The 26,630-nt window shown below is 53.1% G+C and overlaps 1 protein-coding gene across 1 annotated transcript; it reads left to right on the top strand.

Moving 5' to 3' along the window:
* Nucleotides 1-207: 207 nt before the first annotated feature.
* IGFBP2 (insulin like growth factor binding protein 2) lies at nt 208-26,630 on the top strand. The gene is made up of 4 exons (XM_029225282.1): nt 208-747; nt 22,796-23,025; nt 23,764-23,904; nt 26,097-26,630. Exons 1-4 carry the CDS (start codon nt 321-323, stop codon nt 26,259-26,261), a joined length of 963 nt encoding a protein of 320 aa, XP_029081115.1. The 5' UTR covers nt 208-320; the 3' UTR covers nt 26,262-26,630.

Raw genomic sequence — 26,630 nt, 5'->3', positions numbered from 1 at the left:
CAGGAGTCAGGGAGCCCGGGGTAGAAGGGTGTGGAGGGAGAGAGGCCAGGGGGTGTAGGGGACCCACGCAGCATGCAAGGAAGTGGAGATGGGCGAGTGGGCGTGCGCGCACGCAGAGGCCCGCGCGCGGGAGTGTCGGGGGAAGGGGGTGGTCTCCAAAAGGGGGAGGGGAGAAGGCAGGGGGCGGGGAGAAGCAGGGCCCTTTAGGACCCGGCTGCGGCGGCGGGGGAGGAGAAAGAAGCGGAGGAGGCGGCTCCCGCGCTCGCTGGGCCGTGCCACCTGCCCGCTCGCTCGCCGCCGTCGCGCTCACCGCCGCCAACATGCTGCCGAGACTGGGCGGCCCCGCGCTGCCGTTGCTGCCGCCGCTGCTGCTGCTGCTGCTGGGCGCGGGCGGCGGCGGCCGCGGGGCGCGCGCCGAGGTGCTGTTCCGCTGCCCGCCCTGCACGTCTGAGAGCCTGGCCGCCTGCAAGCCCCCGCCCGCCGCGCAGCCCGCCGCCGAGGCCGGGCCGGCCGGCGACGCCCGCGTGCCCTGCGAGCTGGTCCGGGAGCCGGGCTGCGGCTGCTGCTCCGTGTGCGCCCGGCTGGAGGGCGAGCGGTGCGGCGTGTACACCCCGCGCTGCGGCCAGGGGCTGCGCTGCTATCCCCACCCGGGCTCCGAGCTGCCCCTGCGGGCGCTGGTCCACGGCGAGGGCACTTGCGAAAAGCACGGGGATGCCGAGTACAGCGCCAGCCCCGAGCAGGTTGCAGGTAACGCTGGTTGGGACAACTAGTTCGGAGAAACTTGGAGGGCAGCGGGGGAGCCTGGCTGGCGGCCCTTCTGGAGGGAAGGAATGTGTGGCGGAACCTCAGAGACCGTTTTAGCGGAGGAAGAGCGGAGTCCTGGACCGGCTCTGGGCGATTGTTGGGAGGGGGGACCCGAAAGTCAGGCCCGGGAAGGGGGGAACTGGAGTTCGAGCGTGCGGAAGATCCCTGGCTACTAATTTGGTGGGGAAAAATGGGGAGAGAGAAGGCATCCCTGTTACCATAGGCTTGCCCGGTGGAATGTACTTCTACTGACTTCTTTTTTTGGAGGGGGGATTTCCTGGGGAGGAGGGTGTCGGTCAGATCGGTGTGAGTAGGAGCTTGAGCTGGTGACCGCCGACCGAAGGTTCCTGGAGAGGTCCTGGTGGAGGACGCCGCCGGGGGCTGAGGCTGGCGGGTACCGGTGACACCAGGGACCTCTAGTGAGAAGGGGGCGCTAGGAGAAGGCAGCGGCGCCTTGAGGTCCCTTCTTTCTGGGATTGTGAGGTGAGAAGAAAGGACTTGTTGGTACTTTGTAGGGTGGGCTGCCTAGGGGGAAAATTAAAAAGGAACGCTGCTATTTCAGAGAGGACGAAGAAGGCTCTTGCTTTTATGTCGGGTGGAACGATAAGAGAGGGACGTTTGGGAGGCGAGGAAGAGACCCCATTCGTTGAGTCACTGTAACTTAAGCCGGGTCGCCGGCTGCGGTCCGGGGCGGGGGCAGCCAGGCCGCTCAGTTTAGCATCTGGGCCCCCGGGCGTCTGGCAGGAGGATGCCTGGGCCGGGGCGCAACTACTCTTACCGGAGCGAGGTGTTGCCCTCCCCCCGCCCCCCATCCTAATTGAGGGAGCTCTTCCTGTCCCATAGAACGGGGCCCTGAGGTTCTTTGTACGGAGCTCGCATACCCCCAAACAAGTTTTTTTGGGGACACAACCAGGCTATAAAGATCTCTCACGTGTTGGTTTTTTTTGTTGTTGTTGTTTTGTTGTCGCTTTTGTTTTTTAAATTACAAAAGCCTCCTGCCCCAGTGGTCTGGAGGAAGCTGTAATTATTTTCTTTCCTCTTGGAGACAGTGGTGAAATGTGTCCACTGCCTGCTGCTGTTGATTAAAAAGCAAGTTTCTCAAACTTAGAGGGAAAAAAAAAAAGAAGGAAAGAAAGAAAAGAAAAAGTGAGAAATTCGTGCTTGCTTGTCAGCTTCTGCGGTCATTGGCCCCCTCCCGCCCCGGACACCCCCCGCCCCCCCTTCCTTCAGCCTGCTATTGTTTTTTTCCCCTGTTCTCCTTGGGAATACAATTAGGGGTCAGAGTTGAAATCTTTTCTTTGTCGCATTTTGACCTTGAGTGCACAGCAAGTTAGGGCTTCCTCTGAGCGGAACCCCTGAAGTCCCTTTCTTCTCACTCCGGCTTGCTTCCCTCCCTAGCCTGCCTCGAAGTTAACCCTTTCCTCCAGCTTCTCTTAGAAAGTAATAGTAAAAGGGAAAAGACTCAGCAAAGGTCCTTTCACTGTGGGTGCCCATCCCCCCAGTCCCGCGTTCCTCCTCCTTCGCCCCCCAGCACCCCGTGGTCCACCGGGGAGGTACTGTGGTTTCTGAGCTGAACTCTGACAAACTAAACATCTCCCTCAGCAGGGTGAACTTTTGTTCAAAAGGCCTCCACGTTCATAGAAGCGTTTGGATTCTGACTGTTTTAACCAAGTGCGTAGCACATGTCCTTCCTAACCTTCCTAGCCTGGCTGTGTCCCTCAAAAAACTTGTTTGGGGGCATTTTGTCATTCTTCATTCCTCTCGCTCTCTGCCTGAAAACCAGCTGTCCTGACTCCCAGCCCCCAGAGGCAGGTTAGGGTCTTCAGAAGGGAACAGATGCTGGGAATTCTCCCATTCACTCCTCCCTGGAGTCGCCAGGGGAGCTCGGGGACAATGGGGTGAGTTCATGGGAAGAATGTCACTGGATTTTCTGCCTGGTTATGGGACTCCTTTCCGCCAGCCAGCCCCAGCTGCCTCCACAGCCTGCTCCCAGCGGCCAGACAGCCGCCTTCCGCATTTTTCTCCTGTGCTCCAGACTGGGAAGAGGGGACACCAAGGTTGGGGGTGGGCGGAAGCTGAGCGGGTGCCCTGGAAAGAAGTGCTAAGAGCGGGGTGTTGGAGGCGTGAAGAGGGCTGAGGGGAAGGGGGCACTGTGAAGAGGAGAGAAGCCTGTGCTTGCTGGGGTGCAGGGGAGAGAGAGGGGCGGGTTTTGAGGCTCCTGTGCAGGAGAGGGTCTTGAGCCAGGGCGGGGATCGGGGTGCTGCGTGGGGACTGCGGGGGTCCGAGTTGGGTGGGGTGTGCCGACAAGAACGTGGCCCCGATGAAACCTTAGCGCTGAATGCTGCCGCCTCCTCTCCGTCTCCCATTTCTCCTCCCCCCTCTGAAGAATGACCCCCCCCCCCAGCCCCATCCCAGCCTGCATTCCTCTTTGAGCAGGTTGCTTTTGAGAATTTTAAACATACCCTCTTATTTCGAGGCAGCAAACCCCAGCAGTTCCGGCTTTGCTGTTAGCTCTTTTGTCTTTGTTCCCTGGACTCAGGGGCTGTGTTGCTGGCTTCCTGGGGATGGCTGGGATGCAGGGGGTGGGGGTGGGCACATCAGCGGGTGCTGAGCCTGCATCCCATGGGGGTGATGGGCTGGGACTTGGTGGTTCAAAGAAACCCAGAAGTCAGACGGAGGCGCGGATTGTGGGGTGGGGGCTTAGAGTGGGTGGGCCTGGAAGAAAAACAGGAGGGGGACCCTGAGATCTGCGTGAAGTCTGGACCTGAGAAATGCGTGGGTGTGTTTGGTGGTGGCGTGAGCAGAAGTGCCTAGAAATGTTAGGGAAAGGAAAGGAAGCAGGCCTGGGCCAGTCCGGGCCCTTTCAGAATTCAGGGCCTCGGCCGGGCCGGACTGGCTCCCTCAAGCATCTCCCCTGCCTCCTTCCCTTCCGTGTACAATGCCGGGGATTATGCCGAGGGGCGGAGCTGCCCAAGTGGCCGTCTGGCCCGCTGCACTTATAAAGGTGCTATAGAAATGTGCAGTCATTCAAAGTCCCAGGGCCGGCCGGCGGGCGGGCGGGCGGGCGGGCCTGGGGAGGCTTTGCATCTGCAGTTGCTGGGGGAGCATAAAGGGGGGCAGAGGCGAGGGCTGATTTACAGTGGTTCAGTGCAGCTTCAAAGAAGGGGGAGAAAAAGCAACGGGACTTCTGGCTCAGAGCGCTGCTTTGCATCTTGTCTTGCATAAATTTGCATACTGAGTTCAAAGTCGTAAAATAGTCTTGGGGAATGAGTGGGACCTACTGTCACTGATTGCTAGCGTCACTACCTTCCCCCACCCCCCACCCTAGACAGAATACCCAGAACTAGCTCTGCTAAGCTGCTCTGCCTCAGTGTGTTGGAAGGGGAGATGGGGGACTGGAGGGCTGCTGCTTCTGGGTCCCTCTGGGGAGACCGGAGATCTGTAGTTCCTTGACTACAGGGATTAAGCAGGGTGTGGCTCTGTGCGCTGTGGCCTTGGAAGCAGGGCTGGTCTGGAGGGTGTGACTCCACAGGTCCCGAACCAACTAGGCAGAGGCAGGCAGTGTTGGAGTCTTTGCCCGCAGTCTCCCTGCTCACCTTCCACTCCCATCCAGAGTGTTCACGGAGATCGTTCCCAATGTGTAGTGATACTGACCCCATCTGTTCCTTTGATGAGATATTTGAGGAAGCTTTGAGAAAAAAAAAAAATCCTATTAACAGTGTCAAAAGATCTTACAAAAACAAAACCAGAGGTAAGAAGTCTCTGAATTAGAATAGGTGGTGGAGGAGAGGGGGAAAGAAAAACCCATCTATTGTGGACATGAGGGTCTATCTATGCAGTGGTTCTTGGCCTAATTGGACCCTTGAGTTTCCTGGCAGGCAAAGGGAAAAGGGAGGGTTAGATGGTTCTCATTATTAGCTTACCTTAGCAGTGAGCTTTAAAATAAACTTTTCAGGCACATCATTCCTTTGGGGGAAAGAATTTCTACAGAAATGCCTGCAAGGTGCCTGAGAGTCGGGATGTGTTCAATCACCAGCTGTCAGACACTGAGGGTGACTTTGAGAGCATCACTGTTCTCTAGCCCATTTATCAGGTTAGCTTCTCGGTTCTTAGATTAGCTATTCTCTGCTGTAGAAAATGGGACACACAATTGCTAAGTTCTGATATGAGCATGTTCCAAAAATTCGTGGTTCTAATGAAATGCAGGACAGGAGTACCCAAGGCAGGGAGGGGTGGGCAGGGCAGGGGCTGCTAAAGGGAATGAGGGAGAAGTAGAAAATGAACAGGCTGTGCCCATGTTTGGTTTTGTTATTGGTCCTCCTCACATACTACAAAACCGTACCAAAAAAAACAAGGCTTGGTTATCATTATCATTATTTTTTAAAGAGACTGCATATCCAGGCACTGCATTTAGTTTTAGTCTCTCTCTTCTCTGTGTTCCCAGCTCCCCTTTTCCTTCTCTGCTTTCTCCATCCTGTCTTCACAACCCACTCTGGACCGTTCTTTCTTTCCCATGCTTCTCCCACTATAATTCTAGCACACCTGGCTGGTTGCTAAGCAAGCAGGTGGACAGGGCTCAAGAAAGTGACATGGGAAACAGATTGGCCCGGCCTTCCTCAGGGATCCAAGTAGATGGAGACCACGTAGATGATTGGGGATTTGAACCAAATCTGACCCTTAAATGAGGAGGGCAGTTGACTGGCAGTGCAGGGGCTGGGCTTCGTGGGCAGAGGTGCCTGCTAGGGCTGCTTCTGCCAAAACCAAGGCACAGGGGAGCGAGGTTATACTTCTAGTGCGCCAGGGTGCTGGCGATCTGGTTGGCAGATGTTTGGAGCCCCTCTGCTTCTCCTTGCTGTCTCTGGCCAGCATTTCGCTGAGATGGCAGGCAGCCTCCCGCCTGTCCTCATCCTGGTATGAACTGCTTCTTTGCCTGCTTTGTCTCCTGTCTTACAGCATCCCTGCAAGGGAGGCTATTTACCTCCATTCCTCGGGTGTGGACCCTGGGGCTCAATGGAGGGGCCACCTGAGCAGCTAAGTAGTGAGGTGAGAGGCTAACCTGGCCGCCTTTCCTCTGTACCCCTCTGCCTCTGTGACCAAGCAAGTGAGTGCGGGCTGTTGGCAGAAAAAACCTTTGACCCCCGTCAGCCAGAAGGTTTGTTCCTGGACACCTGCCACGTGCAGGTGATGCTTGGGCCATCGTTCAGTTATTTGCATTCCCTTGACTCTTTGGAGAGGCCCAAGTCCTAGAACTTGGGGAATTCAGAAATGGAAGTGGCCAGTGTGCAGTAGTCAGGAGGGGCAGAAGGGTTCCGGGACAGGCCTCTAGAGAGAAGAGCTGGTGGGCAGTGGATGAATGTGGAAGCAGCCTGGCCTTTGCTGGAAGATTGACCTGGGTTCCAATGCAGGCCCGTCTCTGAGAACCTGAGTGATGATGGGCCAGGGTCTTATCTTTTGGTGAAATGGGGATGATGGTATTTCTCAAATGGGGTACATGTGAGGTCAGCTATGATAATGCAAAATGCCTGCCTGGCACGTAGTAGGTTCTCTTAGCTGCCTTAATCTTGACCAGCGACGTCTCCTCTCTGACACTTAGGCGGCCTTTAAAACAAAGGCCGAACTGGCTGTGTCAGGCGGGCCACCTGTCTCTGAAGGTTGTACCAGGCGCTAAGGGGCCTCATCCTGGTGTGAAGTGGCTTTGGTTCAAAACCCAGTTTCCTACCACGTACTTGCCACTCGAGGCAAGAGATATATTCTCTCTGAGCCTCAGTTTCCTTATCTGTAAATGAGGAATTGATAGCACCAATAGGGTCACATCTGTGTGTGTGTGTGCGTGCGTGTGGTGTGTGTACAGGTAGATAATACATAAAAACTCTACTTGGGTGTTGGGTGTTTTTTTTTTCTGTAACAAGCCACTTGATTTCCATCTCTCCACTTATAAAATGGAAGCATCCATACCTCTGACCCATTTTCACAGACAGACTGTAGTGGAGCTGTTTGTGGAAAAGGTAATGAAACTATTTTCAATGCAGAATAAACCCAATTGACAAACAGATGGCCTGAGGTCCAGGGCTTGCACGTTTTATGGATAAGTTAGGTGATGCTCTTTAGGGCTCGTGCGCTAGGATCTGGAGCTGACCAAGATTCTTCTGGCAGCTTCACTGTAGTGCCCGAATGGGGGTGGAGGGACTGTAGGGGGCAGAGGGGGCCCCAGAGTTTGACCCTGGGTACTCTTGCTGGCCTTGCTACTGAGAAATGGGACAGGTTGAATTGGACATTAGGAGGAACACCGGCACCCAGAAGCTGAGTCGTGCCTTCACCTGCCAGCCGACCTCTAGGACCCAGCTCTCCAGTTGCTGGAGTTCAGAGGACTGGGGAATCCTTGAGGCCACATTTCAGGGGTGGGCAGCGCCTTCCTCCACCGATGGCCTCCACAGGACACCTGCTAGGACCCAGGCTTTAGCAGAAGAGGGTCAGAACCAGTGTGTACTAACACGTTTGGTACACGGCGTGTGCCGGGTGAGCTGTGTCGTATTGTCAGTGCAGCCAGTGAAGACCCCATGGTGCCCGTTTCCTGCCCCAGGAAAGTGGGCTTTCGGGTCCATCCTGTCTGGGCCTAGGGTGCCAGAAAGTTGAACATGATCCTGGCAAAGAAACTGGATGTTCTATCCAAAAGAGCGATGTTTTCTCACTACGCCGTGTCCAGCGTTGACCTCACTCCCCAGTGGGGTGGGGCCTGAGGGGTTCTCAACAGGCATGGGGAAGTGTCTTCTGGGCCCTGGGGTTCTTCCTGATGTCTGATTCCGCCTGTGGTCCCGGAAAGCCCTCTGAATGACACTGTCTGTTGTCAAGCATCTGAGGGAGTTGCGGCCCCAGGAGCAGAGAAGCTGGATGCTTGAGTCTTCAGGGGTCAGCGGATGCTTGTGGTGAAACCAGGGACAATAGGGACAAAGCACAGCGTTTGCCACTGGGCATCTGGGGTGGACAGTAAACTCCGAGGACCTTGGTGGTGGGGGGAGGAGGGGGGAGGAGAGGCAAAGCTCTCCTTACAGAGGGGTTGGTGGGTCCAGAGAAATGTGTTGGCTTTCAGGTTCCAGAGTAACTGCCCCCTCCCTTACCCTCTCCCCGACTCCGAATAGAGTGGATGGACTCTAGGAGATTTTTTTTCCTACTGGAAGATGGACCATCTCCCTCTGTCCCTCCCCCTGCTTGGCTTCTGATCCTCGACCCTCCCCTCCCCCTCTGGGGCCACTCCTGTTCCTTAACAAAGCCAAGGAAGATCTGGGCTGGCTCAGCTCCTGGGTGTCAGTCAGGACGCAGAGGGAGACCTTGCTCAGAAAGCCGGCTCCCCCGGAAAGAAATACAGAGTCGACTGTAGTGAGGAATTGTTTCCTTTCCCCCTTTTTTTTGTAGGGGGGGAGGGGGGCATTTGGCAGCCCTTGGGGCCCCTTCTGGCCGCCAGCCCCACATCTCTTCCTGGCTCTTGGGAGGCAGGGCAGGAGTGAAGTTTGGGGAGAAGGGAGCAGGGCCTGGCAAACCTCCAGCTGCCGGCCTGGGGAATTGGCCCACAGGCCCTGGTTAAGTTGGCCCCGAGCAGAGCCTGGGGAGGTTTCTAATTAGTGGACGGGTGTAGGTGTGTCAGCCTGTGTTCATTCAAGGAACTGAGCTCTGCGGGTGAGGAAGCCCTGAGGGGAGGGGCACTGGCCTGGGGAGGCCTTGGTAAGTTGGGGAGGAGGGGGGAGGCTCAGGGGTTCCTTCCTGATAGGGGTTGAGGAGATGGGGACCTTCTAGCTGGAGTGATCTGAGTTGGATTGTAGGGGTGCAGTGAGCAAAGGGTCTGCCTCGAAGGGTAAATGACAAAATACATAAGCATAATTAAAATTGCTTTTTTTCTAGATATTGTCTACTTCTACCCAAATGCCTGTAGTTTTTTGTTTTGTTTTAAAATATTTTGGCCACACCGAGCGGCATGTGGGATCTTAGTTCCCTGAGCATGGATCTAACCCGCGCCCCCTGCATTGGAAGCATGGAGTCTTCACCATTGGCCCGCCAGGGAAGTCTGACTGTAGGTTTTTTGCTTTTTCTAGCTGTTAAAACAAAGATTCTCCCCACTTGACAGGTGAAGAAATCAAGGCCGTATTCAGGTTCAAATGCCAAGGCAAGTGCAGACCAGAATGGACGGACCAGAACGGAGTCTGGGTCTCCAGATTCTCGTTCCAGAGCTCCATTCCATCAGACTCAAACATGCAGAGAAGCAGTGAATTATATACTGCTGCTTGGAAAAGCTCCTTTTCCCTGGGAGGTAGTAATTAAGGCATAACTTCTCAAAAATATTCCTTTATGCAACTCCCCGGGAAGTCTCTTTTAGGTCTATTGTCTCGACTTCTGGATGGAGGTGCCAAGTTGCCTGTGGATGGGGAACTTACTTTCTTTCTTTTCTTTTTTTTTTTGGGAACTTACTTTCTAAAGTGCCTGAGGCCAAGACAAAATGAAAATGACAGTTCCCCTGGGCCCTGCCCTTGCAATTGCCTGATAAGGCTGGGTGGTTTCTATAGAGACACTGGCAGGAGGTGTGTCAGGCAAGATAAAGGGGGGTGGGGGAGGAATGGGTTTACTGGATCGTAAGGGCTTTTGGGGTTGGGTGGGGGCCGCTGGCTTATGACTGATGGCTTCCTTCCCTGGGAAGATGAGGGAGGGTCCTGTGGAGATGGGAAGAGAGACAAGGTGATGGGGAACAGTAGAAAGGAAGCCCTGGGGTTACAAGGTCTTGGTCAGGAGTTTACCAGGATACCAGTGCCCAAATGCCATTCTGGTTGGTTAAGAGCTATGGAGTTAAACCACCTGGGATTTGGTTTTGGCTCTGCTGTTGCTGCTTGATTTTGTGCCACTGGCCTCATACCCTATGGCTTCTTAGCCAAGCATGAGAGGACATAAGAAATTATCAACCTCGTGTGATTGCTTGATGATAAAACAAAGTTCTGTACACAAGCCACTTAGCACAGGGTTAGAAACTCAGAGAATCAGGTGAGTCGTACTGATGGTGATACTTCTCCCCTCTCTTCTCCCTCTGATGTCAACACACAGAACAGAAGAAGGCAAATGCTTGTTTTTTAGCTGTTTGCTGATTGGCCAGGTTTATTAAGAAGGGGCACTTAAGAATCCTGCAAGGAAGTGTGGCTGCTTCCACAGGGTGTGGCTTACCTGGACAGCTGCCCTTTGCTTTGGAAAGTCCAGAATGGAGTCAGTGGTGGAGGGATTTCCAGAGGGCAGTCATGACCTCATTGTGGTTCTGCCATGGCTGACCTTGGACCAAGGTCCATGCATGCCCCTTGAGGGGAGGATTCTTACTTGAGGCCCTGCTAGTTAGCTCTGGTTCCTTTGCTGCCTCTAAACCAAGAGAGCATAACCAAGGAAGACAACTGATGTGCTGCAGGTTTATATCATACAAAATTAGTGAACTTTTAGTGGAAGGAAAAGAAAGCATGGTGACCTATTTAAAGACACTTATTTATATTCAAGACACTTCTTGTGCTGGTTTGAGAGTGTGGCCGGCAATCCTGGACATCTTTGCAGGTTTTCAGTTTCTTTTTGCATCCTTTGGGTTCAATTTGTCAGGCCTGGGATAGCTGGGAGACGTCTGGGGATGGAGAAGAATTGGCAGAAGGAGAGGGTGGAAGGAGAGAGGTGAGTGGGACCCTGTGTTTATGGTCCATGGGAGCTGGTCTGTGTGGTGACATCAGAGCTGAGTGCAGGGACAGTTGTTTGAATGTGGGTCCTGGTAGAGGGAAGTAGCCTTCCTCTCCAATTCATTCTTCTGTTCGCTCAGTGCCTTTCTTCTCTCCTAACCACTCTTGCTGCTCTGGGGCTTAGATGGTGAGGGAGAGACCAGAAACATGAAAAAAAAGAAGTAATATAACAGGATACTCTAGGCCAGAGCGCGGTAGAATGCTCTTTGGATAGTCAACTTTCCTAATGTTTAAACACTGATTGAGCACAGGTACAAGCTATGAGACTGACTCTATGCAGATGCAGTTATCATACCACCTGTAGCACATGCTTTTTTTTTAAAATTTTTATTTTATATTGGAGTACAGTTGATTCACAATGTTGTGTTAGTTTCAGGTGTACAGCAAAGTGATTCAGTTATACATATACATGTATCTATTCTTTTCCAAATTCTTTTCCCATGTAGGTTATTACAGTATTGAGCAGAGTTCCCTGTGCTATACATATACAGTAGGTCCTTGTTGGTTATCTGTTTTATTTTTTGGCTGTGCCATGCAGCATGTGGGAGCTTAGTTCCCCGACCAGGGATCTAACCCGCGCCCCCTGCATTGAAAACATGGAGTCTTAACCACTGGACCGCCAGGGAAATCTGGTTATCTATTTTTTTTTTTTTATACAGATAGCCTTTTCAAAAATTAATTAATTAATTTTTGGCTGTGTTGGGTCTTCGTTGCTGCGAGCGGACTTTCTCTAGTTGCGGCGAGCGGGGGCTGCTCTTCGTTGCGGTGCGCGGACTTCTCATTGCGGTGGCTTCTCTTGTTGCGGAGCACGTGCTCTAGGCACGCGAGCTTCAGTAGTTGTGGCATGTGGGTTCAGTAGTTGTGGCTCGCGGGCTCTAGAGCACAGGCTCAGTAGTTGTGGCGCACGGGCTTAGTTGCTCCGTGGCATGTGGGATCTTCCCCGACCAGGGATTGAACCTGTGTCCCCTGCATAAGCAGGTGGATTCTTGACCACTGAGTCACCGGGGAAGTCCTGGTTATCTATTTTAAATAGATCAGTGTGTACATGTCAGTCCCAAACTCCCAAGCTATCCCTCTCCCACAGCACATGCTGTTTGATCCTGGAGGGGAGCAAGAAAAGCATTTGAAAAAGTTGGATATTATCTAAGAAGAAACCAAGTCAGTAGAGATGTATATACATTTCATGTAAGTAAACGGGTGCTGTTTTAGCCTTTTGACCAAGGCTCTTGGGAAGACCTTGATGTGAAATCATGGGACCCCTCTCTGGTGGATAAAGTTACAGAAGGAAAAGAATCTCCAGTCTTGGAAGACGAAAGCGCAATCTCCTTCTTCCAAAAAGGCAAATTGAGCACACAAAATGTCTCCCTTCCTGCCCTCCTTTCATGATGTGTACTTTGTTTTACACTCTATGGAAGCTAAGTACAAGTTTGTGTCTTCAAGAAGCTCCCTCCTTTGGAGGAGGAAGGAAAAGCATGGACCCATGGCTTTGTGCCAGTGCACTCAGGCTACAGGGCTGTGAAGGAAGCTGAGTCCAATGACAAGAGTGCTTGGCCCAGGGATGCCCGTCATCCACTCAATCAAGTGGCCTTTGGATACTTGGAGGCCATATTGTCCATCCTCCTTCCTCCCGAACGATACCAGAGGAAGATGTGTAATTTTTTTCCACCTGCAATTTGGTACTCATTTTAGTTCTTCCTCTGAAACTCGGGTGGCTTCTAACGTGGATCTCTCCTATTTCGGTTTAAGGCTGCCATCTCCCTGCTCCTTAGGAAGCCAGAACAGCTGTTTCCCTTCCTTTGGGCATGAGTGGCCCTTGAGTATTGATTCCTGCATCTTCTCCTCCTTGACCCTGTGACCCGCTTCCACTCTCTTCGAGTCTTTCCTCTGACTCATTTCCCAGTTCTTCATGCTTCACAGACCTGGCCGGGAGCCCGTGGTCAGTCTCCGACTGGCAGGCAGGTGGCTCTTGTGACACTGGCCTCTGAGAGTGGCACTGAAGTTGGCCATGTCACTGTGATTTGGTCCTCCTCCAGCCAGTGGGGTTCAAGGGGCACCCGTATTTACTGATACCCCTGACAAGGAGGGTGAGAGGTGGATGGAGTGAGTTTCTTTTAAAAGAAAACTTTAAAAATGCGGAGAAATACTAAGAATGACATAATAATGCCAATCTACCGCCCACAGCTGGGAACGTTGATATTTCGTCGTCATATTTACTTCAAGTCTTTTTTTTAAGCTTCCGCTGATGGCCCTCCCCACCAGCCACCTGTTCCCTGTCCCTCCTCCCCAGAAACAACCACTAGCATTATTTAGTGTTTCTCTTTCTTAGCTAAACAGGTTTGCTAATGAATGACCAATATTTCAGAGTCATTCTCTGAGATAATGGAAAATGTACATAAAAGGTTTCATTCTGCAACTTTTTCCCCCGTCCACTTTAGGTTTTGAGATCTACCCATGTTGATAGACACAGGTCAGAGCTATACCTTTTTTTTTTTTTTTTTTTTTTTTTTTGGTTTCTTGCTCTATCTTTTTTGCGGCCCCTCCCGTTGCGGAGCACAGGCTCGGGACACGCAGGCTCAGTGCCCATGGCTCACGGGCCCAGCCGCTCCGCGGCATGTGGGATCTTCCTGGACCGGGGCACGAACCCGTGTCCCTTGCATCGGCAGGCGGACTCTCAACCACTGCGCCACCAGGGAAGCCCTGTATTGAACGTTTTTGTGCACATGTCAGAGAGAAGTAGAATTACTGGGTCAGGCACACTCTTCCCATAAGCCTTTGGTCCACGTTTGCACCAAAGCACACTCTCCGCTCACTTGGGCCTTCAGCAGGTAGGTCCCCTTGCCAGGTTCTCAGATGGCTTTAGCTGAACCAGACGAGAAACGCTGGGGACTCACGGGAAGGAGGGAAAAGCTGATAGTACTGTTGACCATCTTGATATCAATTTCTCTGGCTCTTCAAGGACAGACTGGCTCGCAGAACCCCAGAGGACCATGGCTGAATTTGAGCATGTTTTTGTTTTCTCAAACTGTCTGCCTCAGCCCTGACCCTCCCCAGGTCTTGGCGATTCCAGGAATGACCCTGGTGTTTTATGAAGCACTCCTTTGGAGAGCGCAGAGGTAGGGAGGCCCTGCGCTTTCTGGCCACTCGAGGGGGAGCCCGCGATGAGAGATGCTCTAGAAAACCTCCATGATGCTTGGCCGAGGAGGGCCCCTGTATGTGCATCTAAGCATATACATGTGTCTGTTTCTGAACCCGCACGTCAGTGGGTGCAAGGAGCTTACGAGGCTTCGTCTTTGCAAAGTGTACACGTGAAGCCGTATCTCTTGAATAGAAGCCTTTTCTCTCATCACCAAGAAATTCTTCAGGAAACCGAGGCAGGAATCACAGAGGAATGGGGCCCTGAGCTGGAAGGTGGTTGTTAAAAGTACAGAGTCCTCGACCCCTCCTGCCCGCCCTGCCCCAAGGCTTGCTGTCTCCGAAGCTCTGGGGCTGGAGTGTAGGACTTTATTTTTCGTAGGCTCTTCAGATGATTTCTGATGAACAGCTACAATTGGGAACTGTTTGCCTGGTCTAACTCTCTGAATTTACAGCTGAGCACACCGGGGCCTGCACATCTGAAACACCCAGCCTGGCATCATTCAGAATCCCAGGCCTGGCGGTAACGTCAGGATCAGAACCTTGGGCCTCTGGCTTTCCGGCCAGTGATGCCCTTCTTGCCACACTAGAACCGGTTGGCCAAAGCTTCGAGCTCCAGAGCCTGTGTTCCAAAGGAAATCCAAAAAGGGCTCAGAGTGGCGCGGCAGGTAGTTGGCCCTGTCTGCCCTCCTGTTGTCCACCGTCGCCGTTATCTCCAGTAGCGGTTCCTTCCCTGTATGAGGATGGGGCTGGGTGCCTACTGGCCATCCCACTCCACAGACTTCACCCAGCTCTGCAGCCCTTAGCTAGGTGATGGGCTCGTGGTAGCTGTCGGTGCAGGGAGATGGTCTCAAGGTGAGAAAGGCCAGTTCCCGCCCTTGTGTGATGTGATCACCTGTGGGACCTATGGGTCTAGAACATCAGAGGAGGCTGCTTGTTTGCAGCCATTTCCTTACGTACGGGTGGGCGGCGGGTGTCATCAGAGAGGAGACCTTTTGTTCAGAAACCATACTGAGGAGGTACTGGCCTGTTGCCGAAGGGGTTTTTCCCAGAACGAGGTGGCATCTGAGAGATGTCAGGTTTGCTTAGCTGGCTCCGTAGCAGGGAGCAGGGGCTCAGAGAATGGGAAGGGAGTTTGGAGTGAAGCTGGGTGTCGGCAGGGCGTAGACGGCCCGTGCAGGAACGCCGTTAGCTGGGCTGGAATGCCACCACGTGAGACATCCACGCACGTACTACTCAGGATTCCAGTGTAAGAGGCCGCCACTGCCTGCCTGCCCGCCTGTGACAGGCTGAGAAAAGGTGGAGGAAGGCACATGATGTCTCTCATAAGGACTTCAGGTTTAACCTTAGCTGAAAATTAACCAATAGGCCCCCTTCCTACCCCACCCGTTTCTAACTTCTGCCCCTGACGACGTCCTCCCACTCCCCCACCTCCCAGCAAGGCCTGAATCACCCACCCTGGCTTCTGGGTGGGTTGTGCTGTTGACCAAAGTGGCCGTATGCTAGGTGAAGTTAAGTGAGCAGTCAGCCATACAAAGGGACTGGCTTCAGAGCCTCTCCAACAAAATCTGCTTCCCCTGTGTGTTGGTGCGTTTACCTGTGAACCCTGCCTCACCTATGCATGCACGGTGGTTATGAGACTCTACCTATCTTTCCTCCCTCTCTCCTCCTTCCCTCTCCCCCTTCTTTCTTGCCTTCCTTCCTCCCATCTTTCCTTTGCCTAAATTCTGTAAGCAAAGTTAAAGTAATTTTGGCAAATCCACCCTTGCCCAAGGACTTCATCAGATGGCAGAGAGCTTTGATGTTTAGCAACATATGGAATTTATACAATCAACAGAATCAAGCTTTAGTAGAAAGATGTAGATGCAGAACTCTTTTATAACTCATTTTTCCCCCCATGCATTGGCCGTTCTGCAGACCAGGTATCACCCACCCTTCCCCTCTACCAAACAGATGCACCTTTCATTTACTCTTTCAAGAACTAGATCATCTACACATTTCTTCCAAAGCCTGATTCTGCCCACATTGGGGGCTTGAGTGGTGCTGATGCTGTAGCCTATTTATGTAGCAGCCTTCACTTCAGTTGGGTGATGATTCTCATTTTTCAGACATAAGACATTAGAGCTCAGAAAGGTTAAAGGGTCTGGCCAAAATCACGGGTGAATTGTCGGTGGCAAAGCCAGGATTGGAATTCAAGGCTCTTGACTCCTGGGGTTCTTTGCCCATTCGAGTTTGTGAATGAATTGTCCACTGCCATGGATATTAGTGGAGAAGTCGTCCTGGAGGGAGGAGGAAGATGGTAGTTAGTATTTATTCTTTTGCCCAACATATGTCAAGGTTAAGTGCATTTTGGGAGAAATCAACAGAGAAGGAGCCATGTGAGTTCTGTGCCCAGCCAGGGTGGAACCAGGAAAGCAGCCAGCATTCCCCTGGCCTGTTACTTGGAATCCATTCTCAAAGGGCCTGGAATGCTATTACCTGTTGAAGGAGGTGAGTTCACTGGAGGGAGTGATGGATTTAGGGTTGGGTTAGATCATCTCTGTGTTGCCCTCAGCTCTTAGGTTTCCAAATAATCATGAGATAGACTGAGGAGAAGGTTGGAAAATGGCTAGGCTTTCTTCAGAATAAAGAAAAGAAAAGAAGAAAGAAAGGAGATGTATTAACCTCTTATGAAGATGTGTGATGCTTTTGGGAAGAGGTCTCCTTTTCTCACCAGGCCTGCATGAGGACAGATGCCTCACACCGTAAGCAGGAAGGGGTAGGGGGTTGCTGTTAGATTCTTAAGGCTTGTTTTCCTCAGAGTGCTCTAAGGTCTCCGGTAGATCAGGAGTTGCCAACTGTCAAATGGAGCAGAGGTCGGAGCATCGCAATAGGAGAAAGTGAAGTTTCATGAGAGAAAGGGTCTTCATCCGTTGAGTAAGGTTGTCAGTGCTACAGTCAAGCCACATGACACTGCGGGGGAAAGGACTGTGCCAAACTTAAGTTTTAAAGCCAGAGTGTCAGTGCACAGAAGTAGGCATCTTTTTGCTCCTGGACTGTCCCCCTCCAGCTGCCCTGCTCGGCTAGCTTAGTAAGGCCGGGTCACAGGGCGGTGCGGGGACCCCAGGCCAGTCGTGGAGCACCTCTGGTGACAGCAGAGAGGTTGTGCGTGCTCCTCTTGGACCCAGGTGCTGGTCCTTCTGGGCCTTGGGTTTGCTGTCTGTAAAATAGGACACCTCGTCCGTGTCCTCTGGGTCCATCTGTCTCGCATTCAGCTCTCCTCCAGGTGTGTTAAGGTGGGAAGGTGTGGCAGTGCCCCTACGGCAGGACGGGCCTTCTCCCCGCCCTTCAAGCCTCCCACAAGGGAGACTCTACTCTCCCTCTATCACCTCCCCCACTTGTCTTTGGAAAAGCTTGACCTTCTGTACATAATTGGGAAACTCCCTTCTTCAGCGTTGACCCATTTCCTGGGTCACTAGGCAGAGAATAGCTACTGCTTACTAATCCTTACAGGGACATCTCTTCAGGAATCTTGGAGGTCCCCGTCAGTCATCTCTAAGCCCGCAGGCTTTTCTAGTTATGTGATTTGGGTTGCTAAGAACCATCTCTTAGAGTGACCTTTGCACTGTAGCCCATGGAGCTGCATACATAAGTGGTTGCTTAATAAATATTATTCTGAACCGAACTCTCCTAGGCAGAAAAAAAAATGCAACTTGGTATTTTTGTTCTGAGGGCAAATTCCATCTCTAGCTGGAGTTCTCCATGTGGAATGTTTTCCTGCGGACTGCGCTGTCACACCTATAAGGGAACATATGGGCAGAGCTTGGTAACGTGTGATAATGTCCTTGTCCAGCAGAGTGTGCGGGTGCGGTGCCGTGTGGGTGCTTCCCTGAGTGTGGGACGCAGAGGAAGCAGCTGAGGGCGAGCCCCTTGTGCCGGCACTGCGTATGCATGCAGCAGCCCTCGGAATCCTCTCTGCCACCCATTGGAGGTGGATCCTGTTTGTGCGTGTTTTACGGATGAGCAGTGAAGGCACAGAGAGCTTAAGTAACTTGTCCAGGGCTGCACAGCTCAGTGGTAAAGCTAGGATTCAGCCAGGCAATCAGACTTTGGAGGCTGAATGCCTGAACCTCTTTGGCTGGGGATAGGATCAGTCAAGGAATCAAGGCTCTTCTCAGCCTACAGTCCTTTCTGATCTCCACCCAGTCAACAATTGCATTTCCCTGTCCTGGGCTTCCACTTCAAGATGTGGGGTGTCAGCACCTGCGTCAGCAGACCAGGCCCATGGATTTCCTCATCTTATTGGCACTTTCGTTGGCAATGATGAGATCGATAAAGGAATGGAATGAAACATACCCTTGAACCCAGGTGGCTTCCGTGAGGGTGGACGAACTGACCTTCCGCTCAGAGCCGTCAGGGACATCTCAGGACAGGAAGCCACCTCTGTCCTTCTGGGATAGGACTGCCCACTTGAGCCCTGTCTTCTGGGACCTGGAGTGGGGCTGCATTATGACTTTTGGGGGCACCAGACATGTTTGCCTTTGTGGGCAAACACAGAAGAATTAGAAAATCGTATTTTATAACTGCAAACGTATCAGTGTTATATGAAGACGTTTGCTTTGACCTAAAAGTTTATTTTTTTCTTCTGATTTTAAAAGAAATGAAAACATTTCCTAGGGCCCTGGGCACTGTGCCCTCTGTGCGTGATGAACAGACCAGCCCTGCCTGGAGCCTGCCGTCCTGAACGTGCATTAATCTGTGTGCTCCTCTCTTCCATCCAGTGTTTCCAGAGCTTGCAGAGGGCCTGGTTCTGAGCGTTAACTGTGGGCTGGCCTCTAGGGCTCAGCCAAAGGATGCTTCTTTGGCCCCTGTCAGTGGTACGAGTGCCCGGGAGAGTTAGGGAAGAGGGGTCAGCAGGCTAAGAGTCCTCTGGGGTCCCCACCACCACCACCAAGAAGGAAGGCTCATAGGCCGGAAGTGTTCCTTGTGATGGAACAGTGGTGGAGGGGTCTTAGCCGAGGGAGGGGATACAGTAAAGCTCAGATCTGCTTTATGTGAGGCTGGGAGTCTTCAGCACTGGGCCGGGAACTTCAGGCCTCTGGATCAATCCTAATTGATCAATTCTGGATCCCAAAGACAGTAGTGCTGGGGTTGGGAGACCCTGATCCCGAGAATGTTCCAGGCATTGGGTTCTGGTGAGTGGAGCCTTCCCAGACGTTCCTGAAGAGGACTAAATGTGGGCCATCCTGCTGTGTTTCAACCTGAGAACGCGGAATTGCAGCCACAGTGGAGACGGGCTGTCTTAATTAAAGCCTCGGGGCAGGCGGGCAAACCTGCCCCCAAAAGAGAGGAAGCCGGTGAACTTCTGAGAGTCACAGGCTTCGTGACAGCAGAGCGGATGGTTCCAGAAATGGTGGGAAATTCCCAGAGCCCTTGTCTAATTACTTTGTGAGCAGAACTCAGGGCGTCGGGTGCAGAAGTGGTGTTGAGGTCTCCATAGATGCTCTCTGTCCCTGTGGGCAGGAAGCAGGCTGGACAGGGCACGATGAGGATGGGTTTGTTGTGCCCAGGGTGAACTCAGGTACGAGGGGCTGGGCGAGGGCAACCCAGAGGTCCCCATTGTTTCCCCCCTTTGATCCTGCATGGCTCCCAGTGCAGCCGGGGAAGCAGGACTTTTCTAGGCGTCTTGCTCTCTTCCTCCTGTGTTCCCCGGGCCAGCACCTGCAGGGATGAAGACAGGGAGCCTGAAATTGTGTCACCAGGTCCAGGTGCAGAGAAGCAGAGAAGCCTGTAGAAATGGAAATGGCAGAACTGATGTTGAGGATGGAGATGAGTCCCCCCCACGCCCCCCATTTGTGCCAACATCTGCCTTATGCTTCAAGGTTAATGTTAAGCAGAATGGAGGGTTACCTGAATCAGCCCATCCTATTTAATTTTTTTTTTTTTTTTTTTTTTTTTTTGTGGTACGCGGGCCTCTCACTGCCATGGCCTCTCCTGTTGCGGAGCACATGCTCCGGACGCGAAGGCTCAACGGCCATGGCTCGCGGGCCCAGCCGCTCCGCGGCATGTGGGATCTTCCCGGAGCGGGGCACGAACCCTTGTCCCCGGCATCGGCAGGCGGACTCTCAACCAGTGCGCCACCAGGGAAGCCCAGCCCATCCTATTTATTTGCCAGGTCTGTCTCAGACTCTCGCAAGCCTCTCCTTCAGCCTTCTGCCCTCTACCTCTGGTATCTGAACAGGGACGGTGGGATCATCTTCGTGGTTGGCCTCAGCTGCCTGACCAGTCCCAGGGGAAAGCTGCAGCTGGTCCCCATTCAGGGGAACCGGGCCGGTAGCTGAGCCAGGGAACCAGGACTGCTTCTCTTGGGGCCTCTGGGTTTCTGCTGTTTCAGCTTCAGGGACAGAAAGGGGAGGGCAGGGTGGGTGAGGGAAGTTTGGGGCGGGTGAATGTAGAACGTGGTAGATCAGGACTCCCACCCAACTTGGTGGCAGACGCTTCAAATCAGCCTTCCCCTGCAGGTGGTGCTGGGGCTTCTGGAACAGGATCTAATCTGCGCTTGGTTTATTTACGATAAAATCTGGGCTACCCGGAGCCCCTGGAGAAGTAGCCATTCTAGAGAAAAATTTTCTGGGTTTCAAAGGGCTTACTCATTTAAATATTTCCATTATTTTTCTAAAGTTTAGCAATTTTGGATAGATATCTTTCTTAATACTGAATGCTTGTCATGTTTACCCCTTTCCACTTTGGATGCCCCAAAGTCCTATTATCAACACTAGTCTTGTTTCAGGCCATACAACGTGGAAGTTTTCAGGGGTCATCAATGGCTGTGGAGTTGTTTGCTGTGCACCAAATGTCCCCGGAGTTCTTATGTTTGGTTTTTTTACTGTTCTCTTTCCTCTCTGCCATTTGATACTTCTCGCCACTGACCACGTGCCTTCCTTTTTCTCCTTTTAATTTTGTTGATTTTATTCTGTGGTGGCCTTGGAAGCCAGACATGCAGAAACCAGGCTTATCTGACCAGTGCTACTGCGAACCGTTGAGGTTCTTCATGCACTGACTTCCCTTGACTTGTGAGGAAAGCATCATGGCTTTACAATGCACGGATGTGGTGACTGCTGTTCTGATGCTCAGAAGCTTATCCTCCTCTGCTTCCTGCTTCTTGATTGGGTTCCACACGGCAGGGGTAGCAGGTCACTGAGGCAGCTGTCGCCATCATCGTCGTCGTCAAAGCAATCACCACCAGCAGGACATAGGGTTTCTGCGTCCCACACTGTATCTTAACGGCTTTACCTATAACATACTCTCAGCAGTTCTGTAAAGTAGGAACTATTATTATCCAGTAGTTTACGGTTAAGAAAAACAGAGGCACGGTGCGGATATATATGCAGGAGAAATACAGCTGGTATAAAAAGTGGCAGAGCTGGAATTCAGTTCGAGTCCGCCCTCCTATCCAGCACTTGCCAGGCTGGAGATTATGTGCCTGGTTCTAAAGGATGCTCCAGCTAGTGAGAACCGACCAGGCATCGGGCCTAGTGCAAAGGGAAGGGATGGGAGTAAACCTCTATTGAACTCCTCCGTTTCCAGGGACCCTGTTGGTGCCCGGTCCCCCAGAGTCTGCTGGAGCATGCTCCGAGGATGCAGGCGCTGGCTCCCCAAGGCACGGAAGAGGGTCCCACACCTTAGCTGGTAAGGGAGTGAACGCCGAAACTCACAATCCAGAGGGGGTGTCATGGCCCCCCTTTTACAGGTAAGGGCCAGCTCTTTCCACCGTATAGCATGCCCAGGACAGCGACCCCCTGAGCCCACCACAGTGTGCCTGAATTCTGAAAGGACTGCCAAGTACTAGGCGCCTCGCCTGAAACCCTTGTGTAGAAATATTGTAAAAGCCATTCGGGTATGTTATCCAGGCTGTAAGTTTTCGGAGGTGCATTAGAGGGGAAGAGAAAATGTGCAAGATTTGTTTGGAAACTCCCACTGCCTGCTCCCTGAGCCCTGCAGGGGGCCGCTCCAGGCAGTGTGGTCGGAGACCCTGTTGGCCCTGCCGTGTCTGCGGGGGGCTGTTTGCACCCCGGCCCACCTAGAGCTTGCCGGAAATTGTCTCCCTGGTTAGGACCCTTCCATACCATTGACTCTGTTCCCTGGCTGGATGTGCCTAAGCCTGCATGAGACCGTGGGAGGGGAGGAGTGCTCTCAGGGCCCCTCCACCTGAGCTGTGTGCACCGTAGGAGCCGTTCCCTATTGCCGGCTGGCTGGAGGTTTAAGAAAGTCGAAAGACTCAGTGGATGGTCCTTGGACAGACATCTGGATGAGGCTACGCGCCCTACGATAAGATGAAACTACAGCGTGGTCATCGTTCCTGTTCTGGGGGCTCTCGATGTAATGGGGGGTGGGGCAGCATGCATAGACAGGAGACAAATCAGGGTCCCGGGATAGTGCTGTAGCAGCCATAGGAGTGGAGCGTCAGGGCAACAAGAGGAGGAAGCAGACGGGCAGATGAAGAGTGATGGCGGAGGGGGCTGGACGCTGTGTTCTTCTGGTGGCAGCGCGGCTCTCCACCTCACTTCCCCGCCAGACACAGCACGGCCCAGTGATCTCTGTGGCATGAGTTTTAAAAGCTCATCCGATCCATGCCTTTTCCGACCAGACATCATGAAGACTTTAAACAGGGGGAGTTAGTGGTGGGTGAATCTCAGAGGTCTTTCAAGGAAGAGTGGTGGACATTACCCGTTCCCCAGTGAGAGCCTTGCCTACATGGTCATCCTTCGTTTGTGCCCCTCTGCTCCCCCACGCGCATCCTCCCCCTTGACCTCCTGGGGTGGAGGCAGAGCAGAGTAGGCGACCCAGGCATTTTTCTGGAGTCAGAGAGCCTGCGTTCAGATCCTGGATTGTGATCTTGGTCAAGAAATTGACCTCCGTGAGCCTCAGCTTCTCTGTCTAGAAGTTGGGGGACGTTACTAGTTGTGCTCGTCATTGCTGTGAAACCGAAATTGATCATCCACATAAGTCACTTAGCACCACTGCTTAGATGTTAGTCATCGCCTTCCTTGTCATTATCAGGGGTCCAGATAGTCCCCGGAGGGCCCACCTCTCTGGAAACTGGACCTGCAGCTCTTCCTCCCTCCCTCTCTCTGCAGACAATGGCGAGGACCACTCTGAGGGAGCCCTGGTCGAGAACCACGTGGACGGGAACATGAACTTGTTGGGAGGTGGAGGTGGTGCTGGCCGGAAGCCCCTCAAGTCGGGCATGAAGGAGCTGGCCGTGTTCCGGGAGAAGGTCACGGAACAGCACCGGCAGATGGGCAAGGGTGGCAAACATCACCTCGGCCTGGAGGAGCCCAAGAAGCTGCGGCCGCCACCTGCCAGGGTCAGAACGGGTCGGGTCTGGTTGGAGGGGTGGGAGGACATGTAAAGGGAGTGTCCCAGCAAGCGGGGATGTGGGCCCCCCGATGAGATCCATGTCCTGTGTGCCTGCGGGCAAAGCACTTTCCTTTCTGATTCTGCCACTGACATATTCAGTGACCTTCAGGTTGGTCAGTTTCTCTTTGGAGGTGGGGAGCTCAGTATCTTTGGCTGTGAAATGGGCTCTGCGTACGGGTTCTTGAAGTCCTTTCTAAAATCTCCACGTTTCTGCTTGGCTTTGGGACACAGGCAAAGCAATGGATGCTAGAGATATAGATGGATCCACTCGAGCTTGCCCACTCTTGTTGCAGCTTCCCTCACTCAGCTACCCCACTTCTTCTTTCCAGCTCAGCTTTGCTGTCTAGGCCCTGGTTGGGTTGATGGAAGGGAATGGAGGTTGGGCCACTGGGTGGGTGTAGAGATACTCTAGAGGCAGCCACTTGAATTCAGTATTTGCAAGTAGCTCCCATTTTGACCCCTGAAAGCCGTTGACGCAGATGGAGGGGAGGAGGGAATACTTGTATGCAGGTGACTTTCTTCAGGGGTGCGGTGGAGCATAATCATGTGGTAGGTAGATTGCTGGGCTGGGTGTCAGAAGTTCCTGGTGCCGCCAGCTAGCTGTGTGGCCTTGGGAAAGTCCCTGCAGAAGAATCACGGGCCTGTCCCTACTCTAAGCATCCTCTCTGCGTGCCTGTGCCCACAGACCCCCTGCCAGCAGGAACTGGACCAGGTGCTGGAGCGGATCTCCACCATGCGCCTTCCCGACGAGCGGGGGCCCCTGGAGCACCTCTACTCCTTGCACATCCCCAACTGTGACAAGCATGGCCTGTACAACCTCAAACAGGTGAGCGAGGACCTCCTTGGCCCCGGACCCTGGGTGTGTCTTGTTCTTGCCCCATCACCTGTAAGCCTCTGAGCGGGAGACCTAGTCTTCTGTGAGAAGGCGGGTGGGGATGCCAGCCAAGAGGGGAGGGGATGCCGGCTGCCAGGCCAGGGAAGGCGGGGGCGGGGCTTCTCTTCTTGGCTTCAGGCTTGTCAGAGCCTGACTCCATGTACCCAGCTTACCTGCCAGCATCGCTTGGTGTCCAGGATAGGAGGGAGCCTCTTGGAGGACAGATAGCGCCTCACACCAGTGCTTCTTGATTTTATTGAGCGTGAATCACCTGCAGGTGATTCTTGGAGGACAGATAGTGCCTCACACCAGTGCTTCTTGATTTTATTGAGCGTTAGAATCACCTGCAGGTGATTCTGGGGCCTCGTCCCCAGAGACTGTCATTCAGACGGTCGAGCGGGATCTGAGAGTTTGCGTTTCTAACCAGCTCTCAGAGGACGCAGGTGATCCGTGGACGGCATTTCCAGAATCACTGATTTGAACCATTGTTGACCAAGTAGACTCTGGTTTTCAAGTATCTCAGGGAATGGAGAATCAGGGGTGGAGAAACGCCACTTGAAATATTTCTAGAAACGGTTAACAGAACAGTGTTATCAGTACATTAGAGAAAATGGAGAAAGTGTAAGTAAGACACCCAGGAGCCCTTTTTCCTCCCCTTTCCATTCTGTTCATATGCCTTCTAATGAACTGTGTGTGTATGTGTATTTCCCCTTACCATTATTAATATTGTTTACCTAACCACATAGCGTTTGTAGTGATGATTGTTAGTGGCTGTTTAACACGGTCAGTTGTCCTGTCACCTAGTGCACTGCTCACTTCCTCCAGCTCATCCCTGGTATAGGGAGAAAAAGTCTGTGTGCATTTCATGTAAGGCAGAGAGAAGGATTGAGATGGTGTGGACTCCACTGGCCATTCTGTTCTCCAGCAGAGGGTCTGAGCCCAGCTGCACACTGGGCTTCTCTAGGGAGCTTTAAAGAATACAGATGCCTGGGCCTCACCCCCAGAGATCCAGATTTTGTGAGTCTGGGGTGCTTTCTGGGCACCAGATTTTTCAAAGGCTCCCCTGGTGGTCCTAGTGGGAAGTCAGAACTGACTTTTAAAGGGTGGGTGTGCAGAGCCAGGAGATGGGGTACGGGGCTCTGCTGATCCCCCGGGGTGAGGGTGGGGGTCTCACTTCCCCATCTCCTTCACAGCCCAGGCATCTTGCCCTTTGAAATAGCAGTCTAGCGTTAAAAGCTATTGGTTCGTACACCTGCCCTCTAAATGTAAGCCAGCTACTTCGTTTGGAGTTCAAAAGAAATAGTGATCTTCTTTTCTACTGAAGCTTATGGGTAAACGGGGATTTGCAAGAGGAATAGGCTCATGGGTAAGATCAGGGATCCTGGGAGGGGAATGCCTGGGTTGGCATTTCAGCTGTGGCTCTTACTAGCTCTGTGACATTGGGCAAGTTACTGAACCCATCTGGGCTTCCTTCCGATCGTCCTTAAAATGGTAAAGTAATGGTACCTACTCCACAAGGTGGTTGAGAGGATTAAATGAGTGTATGTTAGGGGCTTCCCTGGTGGCGCAGTGGTTGAGATTTCGCCTGCCGATGCAGGGGACACGGGTTCGTGCCCCGGGCCAGGAAGATCCCGCATGCCGCGGAGCGGCTGGGTCCGTGAGCCATGGCCGCTGAGCCTGCGCGTCCGGAGCCTGTGCTCCGCAACGGGAGAGGCCGCGACAGTGAGAGGCCCGCGTACCTCAAAAAAAAAAAAAAAAAAGAGCGTACGTTAGATATGAACTGTAAATGAGCAGTGTATATGACTGCTTATGCCACGCCCAGCACATAATAGGACCCGAGCTAACGCTGACTTTTATGTGCATTTTCCACCTCACACTACGAGTGAACTCCTGTACACTGGGTCGCTGGCTGGATGGGACCTCCCCGTGGATGGGGGCTGAGTCTTTCCATCGCGAGGCATCCCCAGCAGCCTTGCTGATAGCCAGAGCACGTCCCTGGGCCAGCAGCACCAGCGTGAGTCACGTTGGAGCTTATTAGCCGTGCAGAATTGCAGGCACACCCAGACCTCATGAATGGAGCCTGCATTTTGGTGGGACCTCCGTTTTATCGGGGTGTCCTCTGTCCTCCTCTTCTCTCTCCTCAGTGCAAGATGTCTCTGAACGGGCAGCGTGGGGAGTGCTGGTGTGTGAACCCCAACACCGGGAAGCTGATCCAGGGGGCCCCAACCATCCGGGGGGACCCCGAGTGTCATCTCTTCTACAACGAGCAGCAGGGGGCTCACGGGCTACACACCCAGCGGATGCAGTAAACCTACAGCCAGCCGCCGGTGCCTGGCACCGCCCCCCACCCCTCTCCAAAGCTGGCAGAGCAAGGAGAGCGCTTGTGTGGTGGGTGGAGGGAGGATTTTCCAGGAGTTCTGACACGTGTATTTATATTTGGAAAGAGACCAGCACCGAGCTCAGCACACCCCCCCCGCCCCCCCCTACCCCCCCCACTCCCCGCCTTCCCCCTCCCCAGCTGGAGATGCCTGCACCCTCCCTCCTCGAGTCCCTGCTGGGCAGGAAGCGGGTGGTTGCAGTGCGGAGCTGGGGTAAAGGTTTGGGAGAGGGAAAAAAGAAATTTTTATTTTTGAACCCCTGTGTCTCTTTTGCTCAAGATTAAAGGAAGGAAAAATAAA

This window comes from Monodon monoceros, unplaced genomic scaffold, assembly GCF_005190385.1.
Source record: "Monodon monoceros isolate NGI ecotype Baffin Bay Population unplaced genomic scaffold, NGI_Narwhal_1 Super_Scaffold_16, whole genome shotgun sequence".
Taxonomy (NCBI): Eukaryota; Metazoa; Chordata; class Mammalia; order Artiodactyla; family Monodontidae; genus Monodon; species Monodon monoceros.
The sequence above is the reverse complement of the archived record's forward strand: the minus strand, read 5'-3'. Positions and strand labels throughout refer to the sequence as shown.